The 23,400-nt window shown below is 41.3% G+C and overlaps 1 protein-coding gene across 2 annotated transcripts in view; it reads left to right on the top strand.

Annotated features, from left to right (window-relative positions):
* Window positions 1–23,400, top strand: part of LOC140126318 (E3 ubiquitin-protein ligase RNF213-like) — a 163,128-nt gene that overhangs the window by 104,320 nt on the left and 35,408 nt on the right. For both annotated transcript variants that reach the window (XM_072145604.1, XM_072145603.1), the window contains 10 exons: window positions 1,063–1,205; window positions 1,473–1,569; window positions 3,319–3,421; window positions 5,312–5,513; window positions 12,014–12,195; window positions 14,546–14,668; window positions 19,553–19,663; window positions 19,756–19,998; window positions 20,081–20,159; window positions 23,087–23,121. In XM_072145604.1, the coding sequence (XP_072001705.1) occupies window positions 1,063–1,205; window positions 1,473–1,569; window positions 3,319–3,421; window positions 5,312–5,513; window positions 12,014–12,195; window positions 14,546–14,668; window positions 19,553–19,663; window positions 19,756–19,998; window positions 20,081–20,159; window positions 23,087–23,121 (1,318 nt within the window). The remainder of the gene's footprint in view (window positions 1–1,062; window positions 1,206–1,472; window positions 1,570–3,318; window positions 3,422–5,311; window positions 5,514–12,013; window positions 12,196–14,545; window positions 14,669–19,552; window positions 19,664–19,755; window positions 19,999–20,080; window positions 20,160–23,086; window positions 23,122–23,400) is intronic.

Here is a 23,400-nt window from a genome sequence, read left to right as displayed (position 1 = left end):
AATCATGGTTACAGGCAGTCCCCGGGTTACATACAGGATAGGTTCTGCAGGTTTGTTCTTAAGTTGAATTTGTATGTAAGTCGGAATTTGTATTGTAACCCTAGTGAAAAATGTTTCTGGCCTCTGTGAAAATTGGATTTTAAAAATGTTGGGTTGTCATAAGAACCCGGATTAACAATAAAGCACAATTGCAGACACCTCTGATAACTGTTACAGCTGTTTATTGAAGCCTGGGGCTAAAGTACAGGCGGTCCCCTACTTAAGGACACCCGACTTACAGACAACCCATAGTTACAGACAGACCCCTCTGACCTCTGGTGAAGCTCTCTGGATGCTTTACTATAGTCCCAGACTGCAATAAGCAGCTGTAAGGTGTCTGTAATGAAGCTTTATTGATAATACTTGGTCCCATTACAGCAAAAAATGTTTAAACTCCAATTGTCACTGGGGCGAAAATTATTTTTTGTCTGGATCTACAAGTATAAAATATACAGTTTCGACTTACATACAAATTTAACATAAGAACAAACCTCCGGACCCCATCTTGTACGTAACCTGGGGACTGCCTGTACAGTAAGTTACCAACCTCCAGAGGCCCGTTTGTAACTAGGGGTCGTCTGTAAGTCATTTGTTCTTAAGTAGGGGACCGCCTGTGTATATGATGCAAGGAGTCTCCCCATTTCCCGATTGTAAACATGATTACAGAACAATGCAGCTGTCCTTTACGGGTGGCAGCTCCCATATGGTCAGACATGGTTTTCTAATACAAGTCTTACAAGCCTTTGTTAGTACAAGCCTTAGTTTCCAAAGTTTAAATGATTTCCACCATGCACATAAGTTGGTCACTCCCCTTTCTATTAATAATACCCAAATAAGGGACCGAACTTCCCCTCTAAAACGTTATATGCCATTTTGTACGCTCAACCACTCCAAAACCCAGACCATGCGCCATTTTCTTTATTTGACCATCATATAAATTGCTTTTTCATAACAAACAATTCTATGTGGATATGTACAGTATTATATTTCTTATTTTAACATTTCTTCTCTATTTATTTGAAGGGATTCAGCAGAGCGCAATGTGTTTCAGAAACAATGTAATGGATTCTTTGTCGATATTATATGCACCATGTGCTTCAAAGACAACACTCCCCCTGACAAGGAGGTCATTGACTATCTTCTCTCTTTACTCTATGGAAACATTGGTAAGTGGTTAAACACTGGGGCAGATTTATCAAGCTTTCTGAAAGTCAGAATATTTCTAGTTGCCCATGGCAACAAATCACAGCTCAGCTTTCATTTTCCAAGTGCTCATGAAAATTTCAAAGGGGAGCTGTGATTGCTTGCCATGGGCAACCAAAAAATATTCTGACTTTCAGACAGCTTGATAAATCTGCTTCACTGTGTCTGAAGGGGGGTAATTACTGCAGAATTTATTAATTGTATTTCTAAATTTATTTCTGTAATCTCAGGAGGGAGTAGCACAAGATCTCTTTCCCCATTTGAGGACGTAGTAGACAAAACCCCAGTGCTTCGATCGGTCATACTCAAGTTACTTTTGAAATACAGGTAAACTCAGTAGTCAATATTAAAGAGAATGTGTCACCAATTTTTGTTTTTTACAATTTTTAAAAACAGATAACAAAATGTAATACAATGTGTTTTAATTTTCTGTTTGTAGGTTTTTTCTTTTATTTCCTATCTCAGATTATGGGTGCTGCCATCTTGCCTTACCTCTAGTAACAACATAGAGTATTTTACTTTCCTGCAGCCTTCTAGCCATAGGTAGAAATAGTCTGGACAGTGCTGATATGACATGTAGTCAAGCTGTGGCATAATCTATTGTCAGAAGTGATGTAATGATGGGTCAGTGTTATCTATATAGAGGTCATTGTACAGGGAGGGGGAGGAGATAAGCTGTGACATCAGCTATTGTCAGAAGTGATGTAATGATGGGTCAGTGTTATCTATATAGAGGTCATTGTACAGGGAGGAGGAGATACGCTGTGACATCATCTATTGTCAGTAGTGATGTAATGATGGGTCAGTGTTATCTATATAGAGGTCATTGTACAGGGAGGGGGAGGAGATAAGCGTTGACATCATCTATTGTCAGTAGTGATGTAATGATGGGTCAGTGTTATCTATATATAGGTCATTGTACAGGGAGGGGGAGGAGGTAAGCTGTGACATCATCTATTGGCAGTAGTGATGTAATGATGGGTTAGTGTTATCTATACAGAGGCCATTGTACAGGGAGGGGGAGTAGATAAGCTGTGACATCATCTATTGTCAGTAGTGATGTAATGATGGGTCAGTGTAATTTATATAGAGGTCATTGTACAGGGAGGGGGAGGAGATAAGCTGTGACATCATCTATTGTCAGTAGTGATGTAAAGATGGGTCAGTGTAATCTATGTAGAGGTCATTGTACAGGGAGGGGGAGGAGATAAGCTGTGACATCATCTATTGGCAGTAGTGATGTAATGATGGGTCAGTGTTATCTATGCAGAGGTCATTGTACAGGGAGGGGGAGGAGATAAGCTGTGACATCATCTATTGGCAGTAGTGATGTAATGATGGGTCAGTGTTATCTATATAGAGGTCATTGTACAGGGAGGGGGAGGAGATAAGCTGTGACATCATCTATTGTCAGTAGTGATGTAATGATGGGTCAGTGTTATCTATATAGAGGTCATTATACAGGGAGGGGGAGGAGATAAGATGTGACATCATCTATTATCAGTAGTGATGTAATGATGGGTCAGTGTTATCTATATAGAGGTCATTGTACAGGGAGGGGGAGGAGATAAGCTGTGACATCATCTATTGGCAGTAGTGATGTAATGATGGGTCAGTGTTATCTATATAGAGGTCATTGTACAGGGAGGGGGAGGAGATAAACTGTGACATCATCTATTGGCAGTAGTGATGTAATGATGGGTCAGTGTTATCTATATAGAGGTCATTGTACAGGGAGGGGGAGGAGATAAGCTGTGACATCATCTATTGTCAGTAGTGATGTAATGTTGAGTCATGTGTTATCTACAATTCTTCTGCCTGGGAATAAATACAATTGAGGGGAATGCTTTATAGAACATCTGGATTACCATCTAACAGTCTATTATTAATCCTAGTAGTAGAAGCTGCCGGATATAGTAGTTTTTATTAAATGTAGTAACGTACACACATTTAAAACTTGAATAAAAAACTTTATTGGTAACACTTCTTAATTAGTCATGTTTTGACTTTTCACATGCAGTTGAGTGTTATGTATAATATATGCTTACAAACTCTTGTATTATCCCTGTATATCAGTTTTTCAGACCTTATGGCATATGCTCAGAAGTATTTCAGTGCGATGGAGAAGAACAAACTGGACACCACAGAAGTCTATCTGCTGTTTGTAAACTGTCTAGAGGTAAGGCACATTTTCTTACTATAATAAAAAACCTAGAAGGAACCTCTGGTTTTTCAGTTTGGATACAGGATGGGGGTGAAATAGTATATACTGGATATATTTTGTGTCCTATTCATTGTAGCTAGATTACATCTGCAAGTTGTAGCTTCTCTTTCTATTCTATTATTTCTTTTCTATTCTATTTCTTTCTATTTTAAGTCTCACAGCAGTTCAGTTTGTGTACATAAATCAAAGAGTTTGGTGAAAACTTTTGAATATGGCAAGAACATCCAACTCATGACTGGAGCGGAGACTAAATTAAAATCAGTGTCTAGCCATAAAGCTTCTGTGCCAAATCAACAACAAAATATTTAAAGATTCGGGATGAGCGGACCTGAACCGTGATCGGAGCTAGCACTAATTGTGGGTGTTAACTGTTAAAATACCAGCAGCGCATTCAGACACTGCCATTTTTCCCTGGATTGTCGCTCCCTGATGACATCACAGGAGCAACAATCCTAAGGAAAATGGTGGCGCAGAAGCTCAGCTGGTATTGAAAGAGTAACTCCCTTGATCAGTGGCAGTACTGTTGGGAGTGAGCATCCGGGTTCAGGTACCAAACCAAACTTTCAAGATTGGGTTTGGCCAAACTCGGCAAACCCAAACCTGAAAGGGTCGTCTCATTCCTTGTAAAGATATCATTAACAAAACAAAGCTGCTGTGGAATATGGCAAGAGATGTTACTCCTAGTGTCCTACTCTCTTCTCCTATTTATTACAATGTAGTGCCCTGTGACTGGTGGATTGAATTTGGAAATAGGAGCAATGACTAAGTTTTTAACAAAAATGTTATTAAACTCATGAAAAACAAATCTGCCTCAACCAAGCATGGCCGAATACAGGGCCGGCTCCAAGAATCAGTGGGCCCCTGGGCGACAGAGCCTCAGTGGGCCCCTTAGAAGTAAACTCATGTGGCGACATTAGAAACACACAATTTAATGAATAATTAGTCAGCTGATCCAAGAATTAACCAGCGCTCTACACCTTACATGTACACATTGTAACGAATCCTATGTAAAATTGCCATATGCTGCAATACAGTAGTATTGCAGTATATGGTAGGCGTGATCAGGCCATCTAGGGTTAATTTATCTGATATATAACTAAGTAAACAGTAAAAATCATAAAAACAGGCATCACTGTGTCTCAAAATGTCTGATCAAAATATAAAAACTGTTATTCCTGACGGTGAACCCAATAATGGAACATAGCTCCCAATTATCCAAAAAGGCGCCTTTATATCATTTTACATCACATAAAAATTTTTATAAAAAGTGATCAAAAAGTCGCCCAGTCCTCAAAATGGTAGCAATGAAGATATCAGCTCATCTGACAAAAAATGCCACCACACACAGCTCCAACACCATAGTATGAAAAAGTTTTCATCTTTGCAAATGTATTAAAATACAATTCCCCAGATTTGGAATTTTTTCCAGCTTCCCAGTACACGGCATGGAATAATAAATAAAGTCACTGAGAAGTAAAGTTTGTTATGCAGAAAAAAAGCCTCACACAGATCTGTACAAGGAAAAATGAAACCTTTATAGATTTTAGAAGATGGAAGGTGAACATAAAAACACTGCATCCTTAAATTCCCTACAATGAATAATCCCCAAACAAACTTTACGTTGTTAGATTAAGCTAACTGTACCTTGTGTTACATTGTGCTATATTATTAAAATCTCCGAAACATATTAGTAATGTTTAGAATAATCCCTAGAGAACTGTATATACTGTTCTGTGTGTCTTTAAATTATTGTCTACTACCTGGTTTGTGGTGTACAAACTATACAACGACCTCTGCATCTGCCGGAAATGGTTAAATATGACTTTATTATGTTTTCCACTCTAGGACTTATTTTTCGAAAAATGGCAACTCCAATGTAATCCCATAGACAAAGAAAAATACCTTAAAGAAGAAGGATCTTTTCTGGAACAATACATCCAAAGAAGAAATGGAAAGAATGATGAGACGGTACAGTTTCTTCAGGATGTGGCAAGGATAAGGCTAGGACTAAACACAGCGGCCAAATTATTGTCTCTGAGGTTCAAAGGTAAGTGGGGAGTGAGCAGCATTTCTAAACATGAAAAATTACTAGCTATAGAATATGTCTTATTTTAATATTAATGTAGCACATAACCTAAAATATATCAAATAAAATACCGGCGAGCCCCGGGTTAAGGACAAAATAGATTCTGTAGATTCTGATTGTGTATGTACCGTATATACTCGAGTGTAAGCCGAGACCCCTAATTTTACCACCAAAAACTGGGAAAACCTATTGACTCAAGTGTAAGCCAAGGGTGGGAAATGCATTGGTCACAGCCTCCCAGTATATAGCCAGCCCCCAGTAGCATATAGCCAGACAGCCCTCAGTAGTATATAGCTAGACAGCCCCCAGTAGTATACAGCCAGCCTGCCCCATGTAGTATACAGCTAGCCTGCCCCAAGTAGTATACAGCCAGCCTGCCCCATGTACCATACAGCCAGCCTGCCCCTTCTAGTATACAGCCAGCCCAGCCTGCCCCCTGTGGTATACAGCCAGCCCAGCCTGCCCCCTGTAGTATACAGCCAGCCCAGTCTGCCCCCTGTAGTATACAGCCAGCCCAGCCTGCCCCCTGTAGTATACAGCCAGCCCAGCCCGCCCCCTGTATTATACAGCCAGCACAGCCTGCCCCCTGTAGTATACAGCCAGCCCAGCCTGCCCACTGTAGTATACAGCCAGCCCAGCCTGCCCCCCAATAGTATACAGTCAGCCCAACCTGCCCCTCAATAGTATACAGCCAGCCCAGCCTGCCCCCTGTAGTATACAGCCAGCCCAGCCTGCCCACTGTAGTATGCAGCCAGCCCAGCCTGCCCCCCAATAGTATACAGCCAGCCCAGCCTGACCCCTATAGTATACAGCCAGCCCACCCTAATAATGAAAAAATAAACTTATATACTCACCCTCTGGCGGCCCCGATGTTCAGCTTGGCTCCACCGATGTCCCCGCGGCTCCTCTTCAATCTTCCGTCGTCTTTAAAAGCCTGCAGGGCGCAGCCATCTTGTCTTCCGCCTGGCAGGTGCATACTATGACGTGGACGCTGCTGACGCCATAGTATGCGCCTGCCCGGAGATAACGTGGCCGCTCCCTACAGGCTTTTAAAGAAGATGGAAGATTGAAGAGGAGCCGCGAGGAAGAAAGAAGCGGAGCCGCACGGACACCGGGGAGCCGCGCCGAACATTTTGATTTGATTTTTTTTATTGACTCGAGGTGAGGTTTTTCAGCACATTTTTTGCTGACTTACCGTATATATACTCGTGTATAAGCCGAGTTTGTCAGCACAAGTAAGCTTTATATGTACAGGTGTTCCCCAACTTAAAAACACCCGACTTACAGACGACCCATAGTTACAAACGGTTACAAACGGACTGTAACAGTTATCAAATGTGTCTGCAATTAAGATTTATACTGGTTCTTATGACAATCCAAAAGTTTTAAATCCAATTGTCACAGAGACCAAAAAAATTTTGGCTGGGGTTACAATAAAAAAATATACAAACATACAAAATCAACTTAAGAACTGTAACGGGTGCTCCCACGACCCATATCACCCACACCACTCATCTGTCCCTGTTCCGGCTCCCGTGGCTGTGTGCGCGTGTCCCCGACTCCTAGGGCACGCATGCGCCGGCTCACGAAGATTTAAAGGGCCAGCGCACCGCTAATTGGTGCTGCCCATTTCCAGGAAATTGTTAAAAGTCAGCCTCTTCCAGCATTCCCTGCCGAATCTTTATGCTTTTGCCGTTGAGAAAGCTTGTGTCCCTGCCTTGTGCCTGTGTTTGGATTTCCCGGTTCTGTATTAGACTTTGATCCTGTTCCACCTACCCTGACCTGTTGCTTCGTCTCCGACACCAAGCTGCCCATCCTGACCTCCTGCCTGTCCCCAACTACGATCCTGCTTTACGTCTATGTACCTTGCTTTGGCTGCCACCACGGACAAAGTCGCACTTGTGGAACTACCTGGTGGTACCACGCCGCAGCAAGTCCAACCCGCTTTGCGACGGGCACTGGTGAAAACCGGGAGCCACTTAGATTCTGGTCCCAGGTGTCGGCTTACGTCATCGCCCGGGGTGGTCCAGTGGGTCCACTTCCCCTGGAGCCTGACAAGAACAAACCTACAGAACCAATCTTGTATGGAAACTGGGAACTGCCTGTTTAAGCAAAAAGTTGTCCCTATAATCATTTTGAAAATTGTGCATTTGATTTGAAATAACCACTTGGCCTCTCACTTTGTTGTAGAAGAAATAGAGTATAGATAAAGGAACAAACGGCGCTCCATAGAATATTATGGTCAGCTTAAGAATTGGGAGTCAGGCGGAGTATGCTTACCTTATGTGGTTGCGCCCAATTAGGCACAACTCTAATTAGAGCTTACATAGTGCTCCTATGATCCCTAGTCATCTGTGGCTAGGGGAATGAGGATAGAGAAGGTATATTGTAGAAGATAGACATACTGAAGATACACAGTGTCTGACTGAAACACACTAGGGGTCATTTGTCTTTATTTTTATCCGTTTTTCCTGTCTTTTTTGAGACTTTTTTGGGTGCATTGCAATTTTTGCGCCTTTTTGGGGACATTTGTTTTCCTTCAGACACATTTATCTTCTACTCCAGATGTGCTAAATGTCGTAAATGACATTTATCATTTCAAATTGTCTAAAATTTTCAACATTTTTTGGCGCAAATAACTCCAGATGAAGCCATACTTAGAAAACATAAAATGGAAAGAAGTGACTTGAGACATTTGTGGGACATTTTTTTGCGAGATTTCTAACAAATGTCTCAAAATGAAGTCTGAAAAAAAACATTTAACACATAGAAAAACTGAGATTGATAAATTACCAAAGAAGCAGATGGAAAAAAGGACAGGCAAAAAGTAGCCAAAACAAACAGAGTTAAGATAAATGACCCCCATTTTCCAATTTTTCTTTGTGGAATAGATCCATTTACCCCTCTATTGGGGAAGATTCTCCTTCACAGTAGACGGATGACGCTTGCAGCTCCCTATCTTGATGTATTACATGCTCTATTTCTTGCAGGTGCAACATCCCTGCCAATGCAAGGCAGAGGAGTTGTTGCGAATAAGCCCCTAATATGTGTGTTCCCCTGATAGAGAGTCTGATCAGCTCCTCTGCAGGACACTACACATATAGTTAGGTCATTGTGCAGCGGTAGATTCTGCCTGGATAGGTAAAAGTTAAATGTTATTTGTTGTTGTCATCCAATGATATGCCTCAATGCACTTAATTGTGAACTGGAGTGTGATTGGAGGAGGAGACCACCTGACCAGGGATTAACTAAACCCTTAGTCAGGGGAGGAGTTAGAGAGTTCAGAAACTTCTGAAGAGGGCAGATCTCTTCAGACCCAGCTTCTGACTAAGAAGCACCACCTCAGAGCTCGTGCTCTGACCACAGGCCTCCTAGGCCTCAGCAGCTCTACAGAGTGTCAGTCTACCTTAAGGGCTAACACTGAACCATTCCAGGATAAAGCTGAAGCTTCCTACATTGAACACAGCTCCATCCCAGCTTGCCCCTGCATCCAGGCTGGTGAACAGACTCCTGTGGTTCCCTCTCCAAGAGCACTCCCAGTATCCTACCTCTGTAAGGAATCGTTGGGCACGTTGCCTGCTGTCGCTGTTGGTTCGAATAAAGAACTGTAAGTTATTTTTGCACAACGTTGCCTCCGGCTGGTCCCTGCTACGGCTGTAACATCAAGGGCGCCCCATCCATCTACCAGGGACACACACTACAGACTCTAAGGGCTGCCCCAGGGAGAACCAGCATCACAGCCTCTCCCTCCATATCATTTCTTGCATACACCACCTGCTGGAGACCTGCCAGGCTGTAGGCCGTGACACTAGCGTGCCTAGGCCTCAACTGCCAGCCACTCCGGTATTCTGGGCCCCAGCTGCCTCCAGGCCCCAAGAAAAGGCTAGCCCTGGTGGGGCATGTTGCACAGGTATACGGTAGAAGATACAGGTAGTGGACACACTGCCTTAATGACCCAATAGGTTGGCTGCAACCGTAAGTTCAAACACTTTATTGGGTAGGACTACTCTTTTCGGGGACAGACCACCCAATTCATCAGGTCTGAAAAAACAAGGCACTCTAAAAATATACACACATATATGTCTATGTACATCTAAACATGGGTAGTAATTAATATAATATAAAAACAAAAAAGGGGAGATAGATGTAGCGATACAATAAAAGTAAAAAAAATAAATGTAGCGATATAATAAAATAATGCGCAATACAAAGAACTGAAATATATAAAATAAAAGTAATACATAATACATGGGACATATTTACTTACCCGTCCTGCGCGATCCCGGAAACTGCATTGTCCGACCGAAATGCCCATCTGCCGTGATTCACTAAGATCGTGCACCCTATATCCTGCATGTGTCGCTTCCCCGCTCATGTCCGCCGGAGTTCACCTTCTTCTTCCCGTTGTATGTAAGTGCATTGTCTTGCAACACAAATTGAATCTTAAATCCCGTGCTGAGTCTGAATCAGTCGGGTCGTCTGGTGGCCCACCCCCGATTTCTGTCACATGAAAGCCGGTGCAGCTGCACCACAATTTGATCGCGTGCAACACAATCCCCAGTTAAATACCTGTCCCAGCGGCGCAAATCCCGAAAACGTCTAAAATCCGACGAAAGTGCGATCTGCGGACCCTTAGTAAATTTGCTTCAATGTATGACATTTATAATAATGTTTATTATTGCGTGAACCCATGATAAGGGGCTTGCTAGTCTACTACAATTAGTAACTTACATAGACTAGTATTAATAGAATTGGTATTGATAGTTGTGATATATTTAGCAAAAAGGATTGGGGAGACAAAGGGTTAACATTTTGGCCCTAATTTGTTGCAATATGGATATAATTGTATGTAAATGGTTAAGTTTCTATAAATAGATATATCAGATGGGATTAAAGGTTTAAAGGAAACCTACCATCACCAATCTACCTAATAAGGTAGATCCGATGGTTGGTTCCTGCTATAATTCTCACCCCAATAGTGAATTTCTATAACCATTGCATTCGGTAGCATGGTAGCCTCAATGTGGAGCATGAGTAAAGGCTACTCCAAGTCCCAGTAGTCTGAGTTGATCCCTCCTACCAGCGGTCTGATCTGGAAGCTGGCGATATGCGCATGCGCAGTAGAAAAAGATGAATCTAGCGCATGCGCATATCATCAGCTTCGGGAGAAGGCCGTCCAGCTGAAGCTGAAGACGTGCTAATAGGGGGGCAGATCGGGCTACTGGGGTGTGGAGTAGCCTTTACTGTACGAATGTGTATATAATTTTATAGTGCCTTGTGTTTTTGGACCTGATGAAGGTGGTGGTCATCTCCAGAAAAGAGTAGTCCCACCCAATAAAGTGTTTGAACTTACGGTTACGTCCTTCCTATGGTGTCACTAAGGCAGCGCATCCACTACCTGTATCTTCTACCAGATACCTTCAAGAAGTAGAGCATGTAAAACATCAAGAACGGGAGTTGCAAGCCTTATAATTACTGTGAAGGAGAATCATCCCCAGAAGATGAATTCCATCCAATGTATCTATGCCAAGATTGGACAAGGAAAATCCAGAGGCACTTCTTACATACAAGATATTGATATTGTGGATAGACGACGTTTCGGTCCAGCACTTGGACCTTTAACAGGTGGATCTTCGAATAGACAATTAAAATGCTTCATCGGAAAAAAAAAGTGCTCTCTGGGTGAGATCGATATACAGCAGCCAGTGACAGCCAGGTAATTTCGTACTACATGGAACCAAAAGCCTCGCTGCTGAAACTAAGGTCCACTGGTACCTTAGGTCTCCTTTTACAAATTCATAGAAGTTGATGTTACGTTTTCTTTCAGAAATGAATGTGAACTAGTGTCACAAGTCTCTCTATAGTCTGCTGAGAGACCTCCAAATACTTCACTCCCAACCTGACCTGGAACGGCCTACACACTGATATTTTTCTTATAGACTGTGTTGTGGCACATTGGCAGCACATCTAGCATCAGGGCCGGATAAAGACTGTCATTGGCCCTTGGCTGTATGAATATTATAGCCCCTTAAAGTCCGAAATTCACATATGGTACTAGAGTCACACTTCTTGGGGAATGGAGGATGTGTCCCTTCTGCCTTCTTTCAGTCTGTGGTTTAAGCACCATTGGAGGACCTTCATATCGGCGTTGAAGTTCCATTATAACTCTCTCTCTCCTATACTTTAAAGGTCCTGAAATGTCTCTTGTGTACATGTGTATTGAGAGCAAGAACAGATGTACAAGGATTTCATGGGTAAAGCTCCTTCTTAGTATAAAATTTGGTGGGTGGTTTGGGTGGCCATGGGCTCCTAGAAGTCTTGGGCTCAAATGCTACCGCCATTATAATCCACTACTGACAGCATCCTTGTCCTCACTTTAGCCCAAACTTTTTAAAATTACCAATAAACTTTTGTACAGATTATCTCCTGGTTGTTAAATCTTTTTCTATACTATATTTCAGACGTCCCTAACGAAAATTACTTGCATTCTGTGAAGACGCTATGCTCGATGTCTGGCAATGACTGGTATAGAATATTTTTAATTCGTACCCTGGCAAATTTAGATGGTGTAGACGCTGTCCGAGGCCTTTTTAAAGACCCTAAATATGCATGGCTTTTCCCTCATGGAATTCTGCAGAATGAGGTAAATCTCTCTCTATCCATCATTATCACTGTCTATATTTAACCCCTTAAGGACGCAGGGTTCTTTTCGCTCATTTCTCACTCTCCATCTTCAAAAATCCATAACTTTTTCATTTTTCCGTGTACAGACCTGTCTGAGGGCTTATTTTGTGCGTAACAAATTTTACTTTCCTGTGATGTTATTTATTATTCCCTGCCATGTAGTGGGAAGCCGAAAAAAAATCCAAATGTGGAAAAATTGAAAAAAAACTGCATGTGCGTCACGTTCTTGTGGGCTCAGTTTTTACGACTTTCACTCTGCGCTCCAAATAACACCTCTACTTTATTCTTTGTTTCTGTACGATCGCGGTGATACCAATTTTATATAGGTTTTATTGAGTTTTAATACATTTTCAAAAAATTAATCTAAAATTTTCTAATAACTTTTTCATACTTTGGCGCATGGAGCTGTGTGAGGTGTCATTTTTTGCGAAATGAGCCGACGTTTTCATTGCTACCATTTTGAAGACTGTGCGACATTTTGATAATTTTTTATTACATTTTTTATGTCATGTAAAAAGGTGTAAAAATCGCGTTTCGGACATTTGGACGCCATTTCCTGTCTCGGAGGTCACCGCCGTCAATAACCGTTTTTATATTTTGATATACCAGGAATTTTGGGATGCGGCGATACCTAATGTGTCTGTGATTTTTACTGTGAGGGGGGTGATTTAAACTTTTTATATTTTAATATATTAATTTTTTTACATTTTTTAAACTTTTTTTTCCCACTATTTCTTAGCCCCACTAGGGTACATTAACCCTAGATGGTCAGATCGTTCCTACCATATATTGCAATACAACTGTATCGCAGTATATGGCATTTCTGCTCACTATACATTACAATGAGCCACTGGCTCATTGTAATGAATAGGCAGAAGCCATTCAGCCTCGGGTCAAATAAAGACCCGTGGCTGTCATGGCAACTGATCGCGACTTTGCTGGCGGCAAAGTAAAGATTAACACCCGCGGTCGGTGCTTGTTAGCGATGGGTCCTTACTGCGATATTCAGCAAAGCCCATCTCTGTATGAAGAGGGCTCAGCCCGTGAGCCCTCTATATACACCCTTCATAGCTCCGTGGCGGATATATCCCCCACGGAGCGTGAAGGGGTTAATATTAATAGTATCTTACAGGACCCAGCAGCACCGAAAATCAGCAGAGATGAGAGGACTAGTCACATGACCAGACACAGGTTCGGCTCCAGGTTTCGGTAGGCCCCTGGGCAGCAGAGCCCCTGGGCAGTAGGTCCCTTTGCAGTGAACCCACATGGCGAAATTAAAAATTCTGAAGCTAAAACAGTCTCCTGTTCCCTCAAATATTCCCTAGTTCATCTCAAACAGCTCCCTCGTAGGTAGCCCCTATGGATTCATTAAGTGGGCTCCACCCAGCCCCAGCACTTGATCAGGTATGCCCAGTGCTGGCGCGGGCCCTGATCAGACATAAGTACTATTGCTCATTACGCATTACACACACCAGGTTACCGATATTCTACAAAGTTTGTGAAAAGTTTGTTACACTTTAACACATTGATACTGCTATGTACACACTCAAAATACAAGTTACTCTTCACAATTGATCACACATTGATCATTACCTATTAAGTTTTGCCCTGATAAACTTACAAGGAAAAGACCAAAGAGACCAAACGTTCCATCTAACCCTACCAATTAGGTCCTACTTAAAGGGGATGTCCAATAGCTGAAAAACATGGCTGCTTTCTATCATAAACAGTGCCAAACCATGGTTTGTGGTGGGATGAATTGCAGCTCTATAGACTGTGTAGAGATGAACGGAGCACAGTTACAGCACTAACCAAGGGCAGGTATGGCGCTGTTTATGGAAGAAAGCAGCCATGTTTTTCAATACCCTGACAACCTATCTAAGTTGTTTATTTGGATTGTAGAGGAATCAGGGGCATACACCATGTATCCATGTATCTGGCTTCTAATTCACTTGCATGGACAGCCTAATAAACTTCTATGCAGGGTCGGCTCCAGCACTGGGCATACCTGGGTAAATGCCAGGGCCCATAGCTGCTGGGGGGCCCACATAAGGTGTACATAAGGAATCCAGGGGGGAGGGGGAGGACTGTATCCTCTGAATCCATAGGGTGTGATGGGGGCTTATATAAAATAACCACAAGGGGGCTGTTTGGTATGATAAACTAGGGACTATTTTAGGGAATAGCTGACTGCAAAGGGGCCCACTGAGGATCTGTCGCCCAGGGGCCTACTGAAACCTGGAGCCGGCCCAGCTTCTATGACATATAAAAACACAAAACAAACTTTTCTCTTTTTTTTTTCACTGTAGGATGATCAAACAAGTGAAATCGATCAGTTCCTGGTGTGTGGTGACAGCTACAAAGAACTCCGGGATGGTATTGGGCAGGCGATGATAGAGGGCAAGAAGGAAGCTATTAAAAAAGCCCTAGAGGTAACTAGAAACAATATCAAGAGACTGGTTACTTACACAAGAAAAAATAACTATTGATAAAAATTAACATATTTTCAGAAACCACACATCTTTTTAAAGGGGCTTCTCCAAAACTATTGGCCTATTCTTAAGAAAATCCCTAAATTACGTTACAAGTCACATGGCAGAGATGTTACATGTGGAAATGGACTGAAATGCGTTGTACTTTCTACCTAGATTTTTGAATTTTCAGCAAATTAATGAAACAATTTGCATGTAAATCTGCAAGGTCAATATGCAGCCTCATAGGGAACCTACTAGCAGTCATAAACATAAAAAGCTGCAGATTGGATATTGGCCCTGTAGACCAGTGTAATCATACCTTTGTGTGTGTTGTTGGTATAAGCAGGACTATGAGAAATGCATTTATATTCTAGGCCTGGTGAACTCATGTGTTAGATCTCAAAGCAACGCTCCTTCTGCTGTAAGTAAGAGGAGTAGTAGACTTCTGGTTAGGTCTTATAGTAGAGGGAAGGGGCTGGGAGGGAATTTGGAGACTCAGCTACAATCCAGAAACATAAATACATTTTTCATAGTCCTGCTGCTACTAACAATAGCACACACAGAGTTATGGCAATACAGCTCTCCGGGAACAGTACACAACACTGTCTGTAGCTCTGTGTGGTCAAGAATTTTATCCATCAACTCTGAAAGTCACATAAAAAAACATGCAGAGGTAAAAGCTGCCAAAATCCTTCTACCACCAGGATGATGGATTGTAAACCAAGCAGACTTACATGCTGGTGTGTGTTCGCTACGGCAGGATCTGCTCTTCTTTTAGCTTCTTAGGACCTGGTTTTTCAGAAAATTTTTTTTTTTACAAATTTTGCAAATGAGTCTGAGAGGCTTGGGGGTTCATAGATATCAATGGAGCCCGGAGCCCCTCAGGCTAATTTGCATACGTTTTAAAACCTTTTTATGATAAAAGGTCATAAGACATGCAGTGGTTGGGTAGGATGTTCCAGGGTAATGAAAGCGCCAATAACTCGTAGTGAGGAAGGTTGCTTTAAAATCGTATGGTATTTATTCCAGAAGGCTTTAAAAGGCTTTAAAAAGACGCGTTTCGAGCCCGGACCGGGCTCTTCATCAGTTAAAATAAAGCTTGGTATACAGAGAGCTCATGGGTTTAAATAGTAATTTTTGGCGCGAGTTTCCAGCATTAGTGTGACGTCAAGGTAAACAAAAACATATAGTAAAACATATAGTAGAAGTAGGTCCATTCATAAAATTCATAAAGTGACTGTAGCATAGTCTAAATGAACGGTTAAATACATAGATAATTGAATGACAGCCATTTAGAGGCAATTAGAAGAAAAATGGTTAATAAATTCATTGAGTATAAAATATAATTATAAATATTTGGTTATATAAAAACATAAATATAATATCACATGCTGAGGGTAAATGTTTTTAAAATTGATGAATAGTGTTACCGTTTTGGAGATATGTATCGGATCTGTAGCAGGATGGAAAGAATGTTGCCTGGTATAGCGGAGATCCAGTATATGACGATTTGGAAGCTACGGAAGCCGCTATGGGTCAGAATTCTCAGAGGGCGAAGGTGGGAGCATCGCCCTGTTAGGGGAGGGTAAGGACGAAAATGCATCTGGTGGCGAGTAGTAGGTAGTGTTGTTCTAGGTGAGTATGGTTTCTGTAATTTCATTTAAACCGGCCGGTTTGAGTGTATTTAATCGATATATCCAATATATCTCTTTCTTTTTCAGTTGTTCGAATCTATTATTCGCTTCAATATTTATATGATCAATAGGGGTGATTGTGATGGTGCCCTCGCCCTTGTGTTTAAGGGCACAATGTCTTGATAGGCCGTGTTTAAGGATTTTATGTTTGATATTATAACGGTGTTGATTGATCCTACAATGTAGGGGTTGGGTTGTTCGCCCTACATACTGCATGCTGCATTGGCATTCAATAAGGTATATGACATACCTGCTGCCGCAGTTTAATTGGTGATTGATTTTGAATGTTTCTTTTGTGCTATAGGATTGAAAGGTATCTCCTGTTTTTATTATGTTACAACATAGGCAGAGTGGTTTATTACATTTGGATATTCCTTTCAGGTTGGTCGCTCTGGTTGCAGAAAGTTTATATTGTTTGGGGATACTTGGAGCTAGAAGATTTTTAATTGTGGGTGCTCTTCTGTAGATACATGAAACATTGCTTGGCACGATTTTCTTTAGTATGGGGTCAGATTTGATGAAATCTGACCCCATACTAAAGAAAATCGTGCCAAGCAATGTTTCATGTATCTACAGAAGAGCACCCACAATTAAAAATCTTCTAGCTCCAAGTATCCCCAAACAATATAAACTTTCTGCAACCAGAGCGACCAACCTGAAAGGAATATCCAAATGTAATAAACCACTCTGCCTATGTTGTAACATAATAAAAACAGGAGATACCTTTCAATCCTATAGCACAAAAGAAACATTCAAAATCAATCACCAATTAAACTGCGGCAGCAGGTATGTCATATACCTTATTGAATGCCAATGCAGCATGCAGTATGTAGGGCGAACAACCCAACCCCTACATTGTAGGATCAATCAACACCGTTATAATATCAAACATAAAATCCTTAAACACGGCCTATCAAGACATTGTGCCCTTAAACACAAGGGCGAGGGCACCATCACAATCACCCCTATTGATCATATAAATATTGAAGCGAATAATAGATTCGAACAACTGAAAAAGAAAGAGATATATTGGATATATCGATTAAATACACTCAAACCGGCCGGTTTAAATGAAATTACAGAAACCATACTCACCTAGAACAACACTACCTACTACTCGCCACCAGATGCATTTTCGTCCTTACCCTCCCCTAACAGGGCGATGCTCCCACCTTCGCCCTCTGAGAATTCTGACCCATAGCGGCTTCCGTAGCTTCCAAATCGTCATATACTGGATCTCCGCTATACCAGGCAACATTCTTTCCATCCTGCTACAGATCCGATACATATCTCCAAAACGGTAACACTATTCATCAATTTTAAAAACATTTACCCTCAGCATGTGATATTATATTTATGTTTTTATATAACCAAATATTTATAATTATATTTTATACTCAATGAATTTATTAACCATTTTTCTTCTAATTGCCTCTAAATGGCTGTCATTCAATTATCTATGTATTTAACCGTTCATTTAGACTATGCTACAGTCACTTTATGAATTTTATGAATGGACCTACTTCTACTATATGTTTTACTATATGTTTTTGTTTACCTTGACGTCACACTAATGCTGGAAACTCGCGCCAAAAATTACTATTTAAACCCATGAGCTCTCTGTATACCAAGCTTTATTTTAACTGATGAAGAGCCCGGTCCGGGCTCGAAACGCGTCTTTTTAAAGCCTTTTAAAGCCTTCTGGAATAAATACCATACGATTTTAAAGCAACCTTCCTCACTACGAGTTATTGGCGCTTTCATTACCCTGGAACATCCTACCCAACCACTGCATCCCTTTCATGAAGACAACCCGTCCAAATGACAACCAGGTGAGCTGCCTAATACAACTCTGGATATAACCTCAAACGCTTCTCTCGTGTTGTACCGGCTGTACAACCACAATAGGTGAGCATATTTCCATTTCTAATACAACTCATCGCAACTATTTAAACCAGATTTACACATGTGGCGCTTCCATTGTGTCTTCTATTTCTTTTTTTGAAAAGGTCATAAGAAGCGCAGATCCTGCTAGAAGGGGCACATACCAGGATGTCAGTGAGCATGGTTTACAATCCTTCATCCGGGTGGTTGATCTCCTTTAATGTCCAGATATGTTTTCTTACCTTGGGTTCTGCTATTTAATGCTGTCCACAGACAGAGAATGGAGCTGAAGCCCGAATGGCCACAACTGTTGGGAATTTTGTTGCTAAAAAATAAAATGGAGACAACAAGAGGACGGCGCCTCATGTAATATTATTAGGGCAAATAAATAGCGAACAAGGAGTAACACTCCCCCTAAAGAAACATGCTCACCTTAAAAAGGCTTTATTAGAAGCGTATAGCAAATATAAGGAGATTGTAGCCGCACTTCAGTTTTCCGGCACCGTCTTCATAATAGAATCGGACATCGGTGAATATAGTTGTGGGTGCGGTTAAAAACCTTAAAATAGCTGGTACGGCACTACTAGGACATCACTCCACAGATTATAGAAGAATGCTTTCATTTCCAAAAGGGTAAACGATTTTTGGGCTAGAACAGCCCTTCTTCAAGTACCAGGAAACAGGAGATCATCCCATTATCTCTGACTTCCTGTTTCCTTATCTTCATTCCAATTGTACTTGAAGAAGGGATTTTCTAGCCCGAAACGCGTTTACACTTTTGGAAATTAAAGCATTCTTCTTTAATCCGTGGAGTGATGTCCCAGTGGCGCCATACCAGCTATATTAAAGGTTTTTAACTGCACCCACAACTTTTATGGAATGTATAAGTGGAGGGGTTTATCATATAGATTAGTTATATATATATATAGATTTAGGTCCGAGCAGGGATGCCAAAAAGGAAGAAAGTACTTGCTTTGCTCCAACTCCTGACTCCAACCCCAGTGGCCTCAATGGATCACAATTCCAATTCACAATAGTGACCTCTTTTGGTCTTTTGGTCCAAGGAGGACACTGATAAGTTTCTGGTAGAGCAGAGGTGTCAAAAACCACAAGGACTGGAGTGACACAGTAAGTGGGAGCAGGGTAAATGCACTTTTTTGGTACCCCAGCCCCCACAGGGTATTCTAGAATTTCTATGATTCATGTGATTCTTTTTATTAACTTCTAATAATCTTGGGCAGTAAACCTTTTCCTCTGTCCTAAGGAGTGTAAAAGACCCGATCATGAAGTGGCCCTCTACATGCTTCTTGCTGTGTTCCGTGAAATAACCTTATCTTATGGAGCCCCAAATGATCTAGAGCTTAGGACAGTGGTGGTAAGTGTTTGCTTGGACAAATATAGCAACTATTTTGGATGTGTAATATTTACTTGACAAGGACAATATATTCACTTGTATGTTCAAAATAGGAACGTGAAGGCATTAAGGATTTTATAAAGAACATAAAGGTCCTACAAGGTGGAGAAAACAGACGCTTTATGGAGACGTTGCTGGAAAACAGTCGGCCAATGCTTTTTGCGGATCCTGGCACGAGAAGTTTACAAGTCACTGTGTTTGGACTGGCCATACATTTGGCTGCCGTACTAATAAATTGTAACAATCCACTTATTTCACAACTGAGAAACCTGTCCTTTTCTCCTTCAAAAATGAAGGTATTTAATTACTCAAGAATTTATGTAGCCTTTGTTTTGAATAGCCTTACGTATTCATAATGAACATATATTTGATTTCCAGAATTCCTATTTGCCAACGATGCCAGAAGACTTGTTTACCTATGCCAAAGCTGCCCTGGAGAAACAAGGGCAGTGGTACCGTGAGTGGAATCTATCTCCTAGGATATAATAACACTGTGACCAGTAATGGATTATAAAATAGGCAGTTTGGGTGGTAGCTCCGGGCCCGATCCTTCTTGGGGGCCCATGGCCAGCCAAACCACCCACAAAATTTTTGTACATCTGTAGCTAGTCTCAATACACATGCACACAAGAGCCATTTTAGGACCTTTGAAGGTCCTCCAAAGGTCCAGAAACCGCTGATTGAAAGCAGGCAGAATGGACACATCCTCCATTCCCCAAGAATCCGATTCTAGTACCATATATAGGAAGTAATTCTAGACTTGTAAGTGCTATAATATTCACAGCCCAGGGTCCATGGCTTCCGCCCCTGACTGTGGCACTTCCCGAAAATGATTAAAGGGAATATAATATCAGAAAACTACTTTGTAAAACATTCACCACGATTTCCCTCCTAAACATGGTCACTCTCTCTGGTCTGATTATAGTTCTTAATTCTTTAAAGAAGAGCGTGGTGTACATTTTTAAATTTATTTTCCAACTGAGCAAAGAAACTAAGGTCCTGTGTTATCTTACTAGGTGATCTTTAACCCCATCCCTCAAATGCCCATTTTTGTTTTCATGTTTCGCTCTCCTCTGTTTAAGGAAACATACCATTACAGATCTAGCTATGAAGGTAGATCTGGTGGCAGGTTCTTGTATTTATGGGCAGCCCAATGCTTTTTAATTAAATTTTTTAGTGCCCCAGATCCATATACATACAGTATAACGTTTATTTTATAATTTTTTTAAGGATACTGGGACGTGAAGTAGCCGCACTTTGGAGCAGGAGCTATGGCTACTCCAAACCAATGTAGCCTCTTTCCATAGGTAGTCTTCAGCATGCAGCTCGATGTAGCATTGTCACCGAAGCTGGAGCTCTGCGCATGCGCAGTTGGCTCTGGCTTTGGAGACCAGGCCGTGTCTCTGTGGCTGCGCACACTCGTCTGCAAATCCGGAGCTGCCGCACATGCGCAGAACTCCATCTTCACAGATGAGTCTGCGCAGCTCCATTAAGCTGCACATTGAAGAATGAATGTAGGAGGTATCGAAAGAGGCTACTGTGGCGTAGACTAGTTGTAGCTCCGCAGCTACTCCATGCCCCAGTAACCTTAATAGAAAATTAGCATATTTCTAAAATAAACATTATATATGTACTGTATGTGTGTATATATATATATATATCTCGGGCGCTAAAATTTTTTAATAAAAAAAACATTGGGCTGCCCATAAATACAGAAACTTGCCACCGGATCTATTTTATTAGGTCGATCCCTGATGGTAGGTTTGCTTTTTACCTTTTTATTTTTCTGTGTACAGAGCTGAATGAGCGCTGGCATGTTCTGTGTCACAAACTGTACGTCCTTGTGACACTACTTAAAATTTCCTACCTAGACTAGAAATCTGCAATCTTTTGAAGGACTCCTCCCCTTTATTCTTCAGGTTGGTACAAGGACAGGGATACCCCCCCCCCCCTGGGGGTACTTTAACCTTGAGCCAATGCGCCACTGGCTTTTAAATGTATCTGGCAGCAATGCCAGAAGCATTTAAGGGGTGAACACTACCAATTGGTGCTTGTTGGCCACATATGTTTCCTGCAATATGCAACAAATAATTCCTGGGGGTTTTAATAGTTTCCTTAACCATTTCACGACTGCCATATACACGTCCTGTTTGCACATGCCCCATGCAGAAAGGATCTTTATAAAAGTCATGACGGTGACCAACTTCACCAGAGATATCCACCCTTAAAGCTTTCTATTTCTGATTGTAACTTTAATGATAAGCCATCTAAAAATGTGTGTAATGTATGAACACTTCAGAGACTGGTGCTGTGAATGTTTTTGGAGTATGACAACATGTGCCATGGAAATATTAATGGAAAGGTTAATTCTTAAAGGAAACCGATCACCACATTTTTCAAAAAAATAAGTTATAAACTTGCTTGGTATCCAGTGACATCTATAGCGAGTCGAGGTGGGTGTGGCCTCCTCAGGTTGAATCCAGCAGCTCCTCCCCATGCTTTCCCAGCATGCAGCTGTAATGTCATGTGACCAGGGTGACATCATCGCAGGTCCTCTAGCCTCCTAACATTAGCAAACTGTACACCATGCAGATATATGGGCACATGAAATCACAGCAGCCTGCATGGAGAGGATTAGAAGTCCATGGAGGCGGCTGTGATTTAATGCAGTGTGAAGCCCATCAGACTCATTAGCATAATGTTATGTTTATTTTAGAAAGAATGAGGTCATGGATAACCAATATAAAAAGATTACCACAGATTATGCTAATGGACTTTTCACTTCAAAAATACAGGCGGTCCCTTACTTAAGAACACCCGACTTACAGACGACCCCTAGTTGCAAACGGACCTCTGGTAATTGGTAATTTACTGTACTTTAGCCGTAGGCTACAATAATCAGCTATAACAGTTATCACAGGTGTCTGCAATAAAGCTTTATTGTTAATCCTGGTTCTTATGACAATTCAACATTTTTAAAATACAATTGTCACAGAGACCAAAAAAAATTTGGCTGGAGCTACAACAATAAAATATACAGTTCCGACTTACATACAAATTCAACTTAAGAACAAACCTACAGACCTATATTGTACTGCCTGTACTGAGGGAGCAGGAGGGAAAGTGAAACGGTGTACCAGCCTGTAAAGTCAGATCACACAGGAGCTAGAGTAGCTCGCCAGGCTCCTTAACATAATGTTAAAAGTTGATTTTAGAAGGAAGGAGGCCACGGCTAACAAATAGATCTGGATCTGTGAGTAAGTGTCCCTGGTTTATCATGATGGATTTTGATGATAGATTTCCTTTAACTATAAGCCTGTAGAGCTATTTAAATACTCTTACCCCTTGCTATTTTACATGTATGTTTTTTTTCCATTCCAATAGGTTGTCCAAATGGTCACTATTGCTTTGTTGGTCAGGTGAGTTTTTTTTCAGCTACCTTACTTATACAGTATTAAAATTGAAATTAGTTCTAATAATACTAATAATTAGTTCTAATAATACTAATGAATGGATCCTGTCAACAGATTTTACCCCATAAAACTACTATCCCCATCATGTAGGGGACTACAAGACATACCCTTTTTTTAAAAAAAAACACTTTCCCAGATTACCTATTTAAAAAAAAATCCCTTCCACAGTCATATGCAAATGAGCAGAGAAGAGTTTTCTTTTGCCCAAGCCGAGGCTGGTGGGTG

This window comes from Engystomops pustulosus, chromosome 4, assembly GCF_040894005.1.
Source record: "Engystomops pustulosus chromosome 4, aEngPut4.maternal, whole genome shotgun sequence".
Taxonomy (NCBI): domain Eukaryota; kingdom Metazoa; phylum Chordata; class Amphibia; order Anura; family Leptodactylidae; genus Engystomops; species Engystomops pustulosus.
Note: the sequence above shows the minus strand (reverse complement) of the source record. Positions and strands in the feature narration are given on the sequence as shown.